Genomic DNA, 13,029 nt, shown 5'->3' on the forward strand with positions numbered 1-13,029 from the left:
TTCCCCAAAATAAGACCCGGTCTTATATTTTTTTGCCTCCGAAAGAGGGACCAGGTCTTATTTTCAGGGGATGTTTTACCTGCTTACCTTAGGACTGCCGCAGCCAGGCCTCCCATGCCCCGACACCTGTTGCGATGCTGCTTGAGTTGTCCTGTGGCCACTTGTGGCCACATGCCACGTGGTGCATTGCACCACTGGTACCACTCACAGCAGGAGACTGTGTGGCTCATAGTGCAAATTGAGCTGGTACAAGTGGCAGCAGCGCCATGATGCACCATGTGGTATGCCATCAAAGGTGTTGGGGCATGGGAGGTCTAACTGCAGTGGTTCCAAATTAAGCAGGTGCAGGGTACATGAGGCAGCTCCATCCCCCCACCTTGCTATAGCTTGATTTTTATACATGTGCCTTGCCCCAAAATTAGGGCTTATTTTTTTTGGGGGGGGGTAGGGCTTATATTAGACACATGTATAAAAATAAAGCCAGGTCTTATTTTTGGGATATGTCTTATTTTCAGAGAAACACAGTAGGTTCATGACACTGTGAAAAGTTTTCTTATGTGAAGGGTAAGAAAAAATGATAAATAAAAGTAAAATACAGGTAGTTCTCAACTTACAACCACAACTGAGCCCAAAAATTATGTTGCTAAGTGAATTTGCTCCATTTTATGACCTTGCCACAGTTGTTAAGGGAATCACTGCAGCTGTTAAGTTAGTAACACGGTTGTTAAGTGAATCTGGCTTCCCCACTGACTTTGCTTGTCAGAAGGTCACAAAAGGTGATCACATCATCCTGGGGTACTGCAACCATCATAAATATGAACCAGTTGCCAATCATCTGAATTTTGATCATGGGGATGCTGCAACAATTAAAAGTGTGAAAAGCAGTCATAAGCCACTTTTTTCAGTGATGTAACTTCAAACGGTCCCTAAATGAACTATTGTAAGTCAAAGATCACCTGTAGACATTTATTACAGACTGGAATAACTCAACACTTTTCATTTATTGTTATTTCAATAAATATATTTCCTTCAGTCCTTTTTAGCTGCTTACAGTAGGAGTTGTTTTCAAGCAAGAACAATTTAGCATCAGGCTATAAATGTTGCCTGGTTGACTGGGAATGAAATTCATGCACTAATTCTAGGATATAAACTCTGGCCTCAGCTATACCTTCACCAAAAAGGTCGGCTGGAATCATGTCTACAACTTTTAAAAATTCTCTCCTAGAAAAGAATAAAAGAATAAAATCCTTTCCATTAGGCAGAAATTTGTTTGCCTTGTTTGCATTTTGCCATGTTAGACATCTACCTGCAGATCCTTTTCAGGAAAGTAAAATGTGCTTATGTCTCATGGGGTCTTCAAGAACCTTTCTGCTGCTTGCACACGCCTCAAATTAAACCCAGGGGAGATGGGGGACTAATGGTGCATTTTTTTTTTTACTGGAAATATATCAGATCTTCTGTAGAGATACAAATGTAGACTAGTTGCAAACTCATGTTTCTAACAGTGTCCTCTGAGAAGTGAACTGGTTTTGTTGCACGAGTTTGGAAGTTCTTAACAAAAATTACACAATTTCCTTTCCATACACAAGGGTGATAGCTACTTTCAAGCAAGGTTGTTTGGTGCCCCTTATTTTAAATAAACGATCTAGTTGGAAAATAGGTCTCCTTCATAAGGCATCTATATTATGCAGTCTGTTTGTTTTTTCTGCTTGTTATAGAAATAATGCAAGCCCTCTCATATAATAAGCATATTTTTTAAAAAAAGTATGTGTCACTTGAAAAAAAAATACTACTTTGCGTAGGGGAAAATGAAACAGAACGTGATAACAATCAATATAGGATACTGATCAAAATCTATTTGCCACCGATTCCAGGTAGAGGGTTATTCCTTCCTAAGGTAAACCTCACCAGGTCCCTTAGAAGAAAAAGAGTTGCCAAAAAGGATTAGGAAAGGCTAGCGTGAAAAGGCATTTTTAAATAGCAATCCGTAACGGGGAAGTTTCAAGTGAAAAATCCAGAGGGCTTTTAAAGAAGCGATTGCATGTCTTAAGTGTTAAAATCGGGCAATTTGCGATTTAGGCGAAGGAGAGAAAACTGGACGAACGGCCGAGAGCGGATGGAAGGAGCAGAAAAGCCCGCGGGATCGGAGAGCGCGTTACTTAAAGGAGCTTCTTCCACCCTGGAGTTCGCGCGCTCAGTCCGCGCTTTTGCGCTTTGCGCTCCTTGCCACGACGCGCAGTCCCAGCATTTCCTCAGGGGGGCGTCCGTCGATCGCACCGCAGGGGAGACGGGGCGTCCTGCCGGGTCTTTCCTTCTCGATTAGAAGGCGCGCCGGTCTTTTCTCCTAATCGCCGTGCGCGCCATTTCATTACGGGAGCTTCGCCTAAATCCCATCCAAAGGCAGTCTCCGCCCCGTTTGCGTGTGTGGAAACCTTCTGCTTAGCCCGCGTCGGCTTCCCTTAGCGCCGTCTGGCTTCTGCGGACTCAGGACTTGCGCGCGGCGGGCTCTCTTCTCGTTTCCCCCTTTTCCCCACTTGGAAGCTCCTCCCAGATCATCCCTACATTTTTTTTTTTTAATTATCTAGTGGCGTCGCCTCGGATTGCCGATCCAACCTTTAACACGCTTTCAAGTCAACTTGCCCAAACTTTGATTCAAACAATATTTGGGGGAAGGCTCAAGGGGCCGTCCGACCTGAGCCAAAAAAAAAAAAAAAAAAAGAGAGAGAGAACATGGGTTTAAACTACCGAGGTGGTCGCAGCTGCCCCCGCCTGGCGCTCCTTGTATTGGTTTGTTGCGTCGGACCTCTCGCTGCCAACCGGAGAAATATCCCGCGGCGACAAGGTAAGAGTCGGAAGATGGGGTGACTTAACCAGCCCGGGCTGCGTGTCCCCGATGGAAGGTGTGTGTGTGTGTGTGTGTGTGTGTGTGTGTGTGTGTGTGTGTGTGTGTGTGTGTAGCAGCTGGCCTTCCTCAGGGGCCGGTGGAAGAGCAAAGGAGCCGCGAGTGGTTGGAAAAAAAGGAAGGGCAAAATAAAAGCTTTCCTCCAAGCAGCGTGTGCGTGTGCACGCGCAAACACACATACACACACGCGTGGAAGGGCGCCCTGACGTTTACCCGAGACTCGCTTCTTCCCTCCGTTACCCTTGCACACCTCCTCATCTCCACCTCAGTTGCTCTGCTACTATCTATCTCCTGCTGGGTAAAAATCTCAGCGGCTACTGAAATCCGCTGGAGATGAATCCATGTGATCTCAATTACTGGATACTAGGAAAGGAAGAAAAAAAAAAAAAAAAGAAGACACGGGGGCGGAAGGGGAGAATGCTTAAAAAGGGGAAAAGCTTTTTGAAAACAAGATTTATTTAATCCATATTGACAGAATGACTGCTAGTTTCCTGTTGCGCCAGGCACAATTGGAGGAGTTTTGTTTTGCTTTCTTCTCCCCCCTCCCCCCCCCCGGTGGAGACCAGCCTCGGTTCATTATGTACAAAGCCAATTAAAGAGTCCAGACACATTGCTTGGAGATGGCACTTCTAGGGAAGCTTCTGACATTTGCCTCAAGACTACATCTCTAGTTTTAACTCTGATGACTTTTTCTTTTAACAACCAAAAGGGCATCCATGAACATATATATGTTTTATGGTGTTTTAGGATTGATCCAAGCACTGGGGTAAATCGATCCTCAGTTCTTTGAGAGAAAGGGGAAAAAAAATAAGGCTGCCTCCAAATTAATTTGACTATTTTTTAGGGGGTGGGAAGAGTTAAAAGACATATGTTTCCCTCCCTGGGCTTTGAAGGCAGAAATTCAACAAGTGTTAATTTACCCATCACTGTCTCCTCATGCTGGAAAAAAGGTCAGTCTTTCTGAATTATTGCAAAATATCTATTTGTAAAAACCTAGATTGGAAAAGACTTGTTTCCAGGGAAGTTATTGCAACCTGAAATCTATAATAGTAGACTAGAATCATTCACCCCTGTAACCCCATTAATTCCAGCAGAACACTTTCTTGGCAGAAGCTGATCTTTACATTCAAGCAGTGTGAGCAAAATTGTTAGGCAATGCTTTTTAACAAAATTTTTTTTAAGAAGAAGCAAATAACTTGCTATATAGTCTTTGAAACATATCTTCTAGTTTCTAAATATGCTATTCCTAATACTCCAGTTGAAACAAACTTTCCCTCCTGTTCTCTCATTAGAAGCTGGTTTAATTATTCAACTTTATCATTCGTGCTAGGGTTCAATGTAACAAATTGTTGGGACAGATGTCCCATATTCTCTTCATCTACTTACAACATGATAGCTCATGGGATAACAGGGCTGCGTGCATATCCTTGACCTTGTTACTGCATCAAAAGGGAGCATGATACTTGGATAAGTACCATGCTCCCTTTTGATGCAGTAACAAGGATACTTGGATAAGGCCTTCTGGCTTTATTTTTTTTGTTTAATTAGTATATTTTTATCCCATCATTATTATTTTATAAGTAACTCAAGGTGGAAAACATACTCCTTTCCCCAACAACTACAGCTCTGGGAACTGGACTGGACTGAGAAGAAGTGACTGGCCCAAAGTCACCCAATCAAACTTTCATGCCTAATGTGAAATCGACTCAGTCTCTTGGTTTCAAGGCCAGTATCTTAACTACTACACAAAACTGGCTAGAGAAATTGGCTAATGTAGGTATCCTCCTGTAGATTCTAATCTGTTTAAAAACAATTAGATCAGTGGTTCTCAACCTGTGGGTCGGGACCCCATTTGGGGTCAAACGACCATTTCACGGGGGTCGCCAAACAATGCAGTCTGCCATTTTTCCCCCTTTTCCTTAGCTGTGCTACTCCCTTTTATTCTATTGGCTTTTGAAAGCCAATAGAATAGACTCTCTTGAATAGAGTCTAATTCTATTGGCTTTCAAAAGCCAATAAGAATTGTCCAGGCTGTCTCTGCCCTGCTGAGCCTGCCAGAAGTCCCATTCTGCAAACAGTGCTGCACCAGTTGAGTAGTCCTCGACTTTGTTATTCTGTATCCAGGGGAGAGGAATTTAGTTTTTGGTTTCGACTATGTAGTCCCGATACTTTGTTTCTCGAATAAAAGATTCTTTAAGGTAAACAATGCCTCGAAGTTCTTTTGAAGAGTTTCATCTGTCGGAACCATGACAGTAATATTTGGAAGGCTACAAGTTCTGCATATATGTTTTGGAATTAGCTTCATTCAGACTGAATGAATATATAATACCGTTATATATAAACAGTAATTGTGCTTGGTTATCATGGGAACCAGTTTGGTGTAGTAGTAAAGTCACTTTTTCTCACTCCTAGGAAGGAGACAATGGCAAAAACTTTAGAAAAATCTTGCCAAAAAAACTGCAGGGATTTGTCCAGGTAGTTGACAGGCGTCAACACTGGCTCAAAACAGTCCCCCCTCTCCAATAACATGCCTTTCATTCACTTTTCTTCCTTTTCTTTAGGTCAGTTGTGCATATGAAAAATACTTTACACACCCATAAGCAATTCTTAAGGGAGGGATCTGTGAAAGCTAATGAAGGACTTCCAAAAGGAAGGAAGGCCAGACAGCAGACTATTCCTTCAAGAAAGCTGCTAATAAAACTGGATGCACATTTGTAAGACCTGTGTTGAACCTTCCTCAGTGATATTTGGCTTTCAATATTGTAGATTTTTAAAATATTTAACAATGTCTTCCATCAATTTACCCAGAATAGGTATGATATAATTTCCCAGATCACAATACATTCTTTTAAAATTTGTGTTATATTTTTTAGAAACTGCTAAACATAAAAATCTTTTCCCAATAAGCACAATAATTTAATTGTGCTATTACTTGTGAAATGCAAACTAAGTCATGTTTGGAAATGCCAAAACACTGACCAATAATTTTTTTTTATGTTTAAACCCTGCAGTGGCATTCAAGCTTTTGGACAGTACTTGGAGGTGCTAATTAATGGTTAATGTTCTCCATGACTGAACATGCACTTGACTTTGTCTTTTAGTGTTGTTCAATATGGCAAGCTTTGGTTTGTTTTTTTGCAAAGTAAAGTGGATTTGTTGTTTGACATGGAAATAGGTATGAGAGGAGAGTGGAGAAGTAATATTTATGAAGCCCAAGAGAGTACCTGAGTTTTCTTAAAAGTAGTCGCAAACAATGATATTTCTCTTTGTAGTTCCTAAAAGGTAGGTTCATATGATTTGAGTGAGGAAGAGATGGGATCTTAGTCTGGTTATGACCATGCTCTAAATGTGGAAGAGCTATTTTTTTCCACTATTATAAAGTTTTGCAATCTCGTTGCTTCTATCAAACGAGTGACTGTCAAGGGGGGGAGGTTGAATTTCAGATGTACATCTGTTAGATGCAATCCTATTCTACCCTTCACTCATTGATTCAATCTCCTGAAATCCACAGAGTGATGGAATCTTTAAGCACCCTACAGTAAAACTGAAACTGCAGGCTGAGATTGATAAAACAAGGGAGTTTTAAATGAACCTTGTGCTGAAAGAAGATACTTATAATATGGATGCTGGAGGACAGTGTCAACCAATGGGTGGCGTTGCCCACAGTATTGGTACTACATATAACATCCAGAATGTGTTGGAAGGATCTATATGTTCATCCATGGACATTATTGTGCAGAAAAATTCTGCGATCATTTATTTTAAAAAAATCATTTGCATTCCATTCTAATGCACACCAAACACACATGGCTTCATAGCTCCGTTTGTGTGGTCACTGAGTGCATGCATTCTCCCTATATGGAAACAATTGGGTGGAATGTTGCTCTATAGGAATAAAAGATTTAATTACCTGATCATGACAAGAACTCTCATACATCCTGTTTTCCATAGGAAAATAAGTCTGGGGTTTGTTACAGTGGTAAAAGACATGGGAGTAGAACCCAGGAGATTATGAGTTCTAGTTCTAGTCACAAAAACAACTGGGTGACTTTTGGCCAGCTATTCCATTTCAGTCCTAGAAGATAATGGCAGAGCTGTTTTGAAAAAGGTTGCCAAGAAAACTGTGTAGACTTGTCTTTGTAGTTGCCAAGAATCAAGACACAATTGAAGGAATCAATAAATAATACATACACCTTGTAGATGGATGGGGACTCCATTTGGAGTAATGATTGCAATCCTTTGTATAAGTTTAATATGTTTGTTATTTGCTTATTTTTAAGGACTGTCTTGACCTAGAAGCCTGGACCTTAATCTGAGATGAGTGTACTTTAGTTAGCAGTTAAGCAAGCAAGCAAGCATGAATTCTTGTTATTCAGAAGCATAGCTTCCCATGTTATTTCAAATGCATCTTCCTGTGGGCTGAGGCAGGGTAAGTCAGATTAAATTCATCTTTTAGAAATTGAAGACTGAATATGGGAATTCTGAGTACTACTATCTCAATGCATTGAATTGGAAAAGGCTTTATAACATTTTTTAAAAAGGTGATACTGTATGTGTCCCCAGTTCTCTTTAAGCTAATACTCAAGATAGCTTTCCACGCTGAAAAATTAGAATTGGTATGAAATGTTAACATAAATTATGAACACTTAAATTAATATTAAAACAAATTAACAATTAAAAGCACAGTGAAAGGAATGTAGCTTTGTATTTTAAAATAAATCCTGAGAGATGGGAGACCAAACACTGAATTCCTTTCCATTTGAGGAGAGGACCCTAACCTCCATGCCAGAATAATAGATCTGGGCATCTTCTCAAAGAACTCTTTTGTACATCATGATAGCTGTACAATTGTAACAAGAAAAGTGTATTTACATAGGCAGGTCTTAAACAGTCTTTTAAGTCTCAGTACTTGTATCTATCTTCACAAGTCCTGCTATGCTGCCTTATGATGGTGGCTATTCCTGGGAGGGATGAGTGAAGAATGTTGAGAGTATACAGTATGCCAAAAGTATATGTCCCCAGAAATACCATCCAATGTGTGACAGTCATCCCAGATGCCCAGGTAAAGCAAATAGGCACCTATATTGGAAAACAGAAATATACTAAGATGTAGAGGCAGATGATGATTTTAGTGACAGTGGCAAAGGCATCAATTCATACTACTCAGAAGAAAGCAATGATAAGCCACTTCTGTATATTTATCCACAGAGATAGAAATGCTCAAATGATGGACAATGTAATACCAAAAATGGGCCCCTCGGGCTGGAGGCCATTCAACATGCTACTGGGGAAGAGCTGAGGATCTTTTGGAATACTAATGTTGTTTATTAAAGCCTTCAGGATGTCTATTTGCTGATGTTGCCATACAGGAAAACATCAGAAGATGCAAAGATAGAATTACAATAAGAGCATAGAATGAACACAGGAAAGCTCAACACATTTTTTTTTATCATGGTCAAAAATCTATTCATGTGGTCACTAGGAGTCAAAAATGACTTGATGCCGCATAATCAATCAATCACTTGTATATAAGCCAGTGTGATCATTATGAGCCTTCAGTTTGGAAGGCATGCAGGCACTTTGGTCTAAGTGTCCAGTGGCACATGTTTTGATGAGTGCAGGATTGGGAGCAGCTGGGATTTTAAACAATGGAGATTTTCATGCTCATGAATGGTAGCAGACGGAAGGAGTCAGGCAGCAATTCTATTGAAAAGTAATGATGGGCTTTTCATGAAATGGTGGTTTTGTGAAGACCATGGGTTCTGGAAGAGGGCACTTAAAAGTGCATAAAAGCCCCTCAGAGTCTTTTGCTATATTTGATCTGAAGCAGAATCCCCCTTACATCACTGAGGTTTTTGCGTAAGTATCAAGGGCAACATTAGAGCCTTGATATTGAAATGTTTGAGGAAGCGATTAAAACGATCTTTGTATTTCGTATAGTTCTCCTCCTGCCCCCCTCCCCCCCAGCTGCTTTTCCAGAATAAATCTGTATAGAAGGAAAATGCAAAGTCCAAAATGGTAGTGGGAACACTCACTGTTTTAAGTCATAATGCAAGAGGCAAAATTACTGGCATACTTTTGCAAACTAAAATATATGGGGGCTAAGGAGTTCCTTAAAATGCACATTGATTATGAGTTTAGATCTATATTCCAAATAAGAGGTCATCAAAGTCTCTTTTTGCATCTGTTGTCAAACTTGTAAGTAGCTCTACCAGCAGAGAATACATTAAAAGTTTCTGATGCACTTCATTCAGCCATTGTGATTTGCAAAATTAAGGCATGAAAAAGGCTACTGTGGCATGTTCAACATGCTATAGTTAAATGTGCAAACCCGATGATTGTGCAGACACAACAGTGGTCCCCATTAATGTGTCATGATAGCGAAGAAGAATGAATCATTATCTAATTTAGGTGAATAGTATTTTTTAGATATGGGGCACGTTGTTCCCTCTTCAGTGGCTACATAAGGAATGGTGGTAGGCAAGATGAAATGTCAGGGTAATACCTAGACATGTGCCTTTTAAAAACTCCTGGTTGCACAATTATTGCCCAATCCTAATTTATACATTACGAACACATGTAAATAAAATTCATATCTGCAAATAGAATTTTCTATTGGCAGATAGGCAGTACTGGTTGACATTTTGTTGTAGCAAACACTTATCCGAAGAACTCAGCTGAACTATTCCTATTGAGAAAAGAAATCAGGATGAGTGCTGGTCTCACATATTCTCCCTTGTCTTCTTGGCTTTTATGTATCCAAATAGGAGATTGAAAACTAACTTGTGGGTTGTGTCGGTTCAACATACAAACCCAGGTTTAACAGAAGAGTGGTTTATAGGGTAAATTCAATTTCCTATGTTTGCATAACACTGGACAATAAAGCAATTGCAAAGTGAAATGCTGTAGACACAATATACTTAGACTTCAGTAAAGCATTTGATAAAGCAGACCACAACCTACTTTTTTGTAAGCTAGAAAAAAGAGAGATAGACAGCATCACCACCAGATTGAGTTATGATTGGCTGTCAAACTGTACTTAACATGTAGTCCTTAATGGAACTACATCCACATGGAGGAAAGTAAGCAGTGGGGTACTGCAAGGTTCCCTTCAAGGCCCAGTGCTCTTAAATATCTTCATAAATGATCTAGATGAGGGAATAAAAGGGAACTCATCAAATTGCAGACAACACTAAGTTAATAAGAATAGTCAACACACCAGAAGATAGGCTAAAGATCCAGATGGATCTCGACAGACTTGAACACTGGGCCCTATCTAACAAAATGAAATTCATTGTAGATAAAAGTAAAGTTTTACATTTAAGAAAAATCAGTTGTACAGATTTAAACTACCTGAAACCTGGCTCAATAGCAGTAATTGTGAAAGGGATGTTGTAGTCCTAATGGACAATCACACTGCCAGCAGTGTGCAGCAGCAGCCAAAAAAGCCAGGGCAATTCTTGGTTGCATAACAGAGGGATAGAATATCTAATATCTAATACTTCAAGGTCACATGAGGGATTAGTACTACTTTAGAAAGCGTTAGTAAGACCACACTGGAATACTGTATCCAGTTTTGGTTGCCACAATATAAAAAAGATGTTGAGACTCTGGAAAGAGTGCAGAGAAGAGCAACAAGGATGATTAGGGGTCAGGAGGCTAAAACATGAAGAACGGTTGCAGGAACTGGGTATGTCTAGTCTAATGAGAAGAAGGACTAGAGGAGACAGGATAGCAGTGTTCTAATATTTGAGAGGCTGCCACAAAGATGAGGGGGTCAACCTATTTTTCAGAGCACAAAAAGGCAAAACAAGAAACAATGGATGGAAATTAAACAAGGAGAGAAGCAATCTAGAACTAAGGAGAAATTTCCTAATGGTGAGAATAATCAGCCAGTGGCATGGCTTGCCTTCAGAAGCTGTGGGTGCCCCATCGCTAGAGGCTTTTAAGAAGAGAATGGACAGCCATTTGTCTGAAATGGTATAGGTCTTCTGCTTGAGCAGAGGATTGGACTAGAAGACCTCTAAGGTCCCTTCCAACTCTGTTATGCTAAGTATGAAGTTACAGCTTAACTCACTGTGTTGTGTGAACCGATTCATAATATGTGAAGTCAGAAAATTGTGGTTCCAGTTAAAGGCTATGGAATTATTCCAGAGGAAATATTTTACAGAGGAACAGGGTTAGATGCTTTGTTCATTTGGAGAGCTTATTAATTGAACTCATCATAATTTAGATGATCCAGTGTATCAAAAATCCCTAATGTGATAAATTCTGCTTACAGCCATGATATTCTTGCAAATGTCAGATTATTTCATTTGGTCAGAATACAGTTTTCACAGTAACACCTGGAGTTTATTTTTGATAAGTTACTGATGCTACAGACAGCATAGTTGGGGATATAATGCTTAAGAATGGACAGAGATTAAAGCTTTTATTAGACAGATGGCTAATTTTGTTGGCCTGACCTCAAGGATCTATCTAAGTGATCCCAGTTTAGCTCAGTAGCTGCCAATAAATTCTAAGATAATTATGATGGACATGTGTGTTTGAATTAAATGACCACCAGCTGTTTCTGGTCAGGAAGGCAAATGAATAAATGACAAAGTGTGTTTTTTATCAGCTGGGGCTGATTCTGTGGCTCAGTTTCTATCTTGAGAGACATATCTTACCATAACTGGCCATCTTCCAAAGGACTGATAGCAAAAAGTTAAGAGTTTTCTTATTCCATCTAGTAGTCATTCTGATTTTTGCAGCAGGGTCTGGTGGCCCTAATTATAGATTGGAAGATACTACATAAGGTTACATTTGAAATTGATTTGGAATTTTCCACTGGGAGGAATGACTTGTATGTACAGAGAAATTAGAATATAGACTACTGATTCTGTATCATCCAAACTGGCTGCCTCGTGCTTCTGAAGCTAATTCAAAAAGTTGTGTGGAGCACCAGAAGTTTAGGGATCACCTTCTAGTCATTTATGTCTGTGTTCCTGCTAGATTCTCAATCACCAGTAAGGTTTATTGAGCTAGCAATTGTAAAAAGCAGTGACTTTTCATAGGTGTTCCCCTCTTTTTAAAATTTTATCTCATAGGACAGTGGTGGCGAACCTATGGTACGGGTGCCAGAAGTGGCACTCAGAGCCTCTCTGTGGGCACGCGCGCCGTCGCCCCAGTCCTAGGCCTTCAGCTGGGTTTTATAAAACCTTTTTCCTTTAGGCTTCCACAGCCATGTGCAAAAAAAAAAAAAAAAAGATTCAATCAATCAATTTCAACTTCTCGCGGAAAAAAAAAAGATCTTGCAAAGCTGGAATTGATTGATTGAACTTTTTAGTCCTACCGAGTCTGCTGTTACCACCGCAGCCATGCCCACCTAATGGGCCACCCCCCCAATTGGCCATACACAGCCAATGGGCCACCCCCACCTGGCACCCGATGATGCATAAGTGGGTTTTGGGTTGCAATTTGGGCACTTGGTTTCTAAAAGGTTTGCCATCGTCATAGGAAATCTACTTAATATTAGCTTTCTTATGGTGAAATTTGAAATGAATTTTTCAGACCTCCACGCTATCACTTATTTTGCTGATTAACTGTAAGGAGACCCAGATCTTCAAATACTTTTTATTCCAAATACATCATAAAAATAGTAGCTGTGAACATGACTTTTGTTTTTTATTCATGCAGATGTTATTTTATGATTTGTTTAATATGTAATTACTATGTCAATCTTAACAGAATTTTACAGAGTTCTGAAAGATAGTGTGTAACTTTTAAAAATAAGTAAAACATGCAAATTTTTATGGAACATTACCATATCCTACTAAAGAGTTTAGGAACAAATGTGCATAGTAGAATCTTATTGGTGGCCCTTAGAGGAAAAGACTTCTTCCATCTTCATTTTATGGCCAGGTAGATCAGTTTAGCTTTACTGCTTAATCATATTGCTGAAAGGGGCCATTTACATTAGTAGGGCTATGTACAATTCAAAACTGATTTGCAAAAGAAAAAAAAAGGACCTTGAATGAACTCAACACCAGTCTGCTATTCATTAAAGTATCCCAGCATTTTTCAGACTGCTAGGTGTTCTTTAAGTAAGCCACTCATTAAAATGAACAGGCTATGCAACACTGTGG

At 39.8% G+C, this 13,029-nt stretch overlaps 1 protein-coding gene across 3 annotated transcripts in view; it reads left to right on the forward strand.

Annotated features, from left to right (window-relative positions):
* The first annotated feature begins 2,080 nt into the window (after nucleotides 1–2,080).
* EGFLAM (EGF like, fibronectin type III and laminin G domains) overlaps nucleotides 2,081–13,029 on the forward strand; it is a 116,249-nt gene continuing 105,300 nt past the window's right edge. For 2 of the 3 annotated variants that reach the window (XM_039347927.1, XM_039347929.1), the window contains exon 1: nucleotides 2,082–2,842. In XM_039347927.1, the coding sequence (XP_039203861.1) occupies nucleotides 2,731–2,842 (112 nt within the window). In that variant the 5' untranslated portion in view covers nucleotides 2,082–2,730. Of the gene's footprint in view, nucleotides 2,843–13,029 lie in introns of all 3 variants that reach the window. The other variant, XM_039347928.1, reaches the window with a different exon arrangement.

Source organism: Crotalus tigris, unplaced genomic scaffold, assembly GCF_016545835.1.
Source record: "Crotalus tigris isolate CLP2741 ecotype Arizona unplaced genomic scaffold, ASM1654583v1 scf7180000018103.2265978, whole genome shotgun sequence".
Classification (NCBI taxonomy): Eukaryota; Metazoa; Chordata; class Lepidosauria; order Squamata; family Viperidae; genus Crotalus; species Crotalus tigris.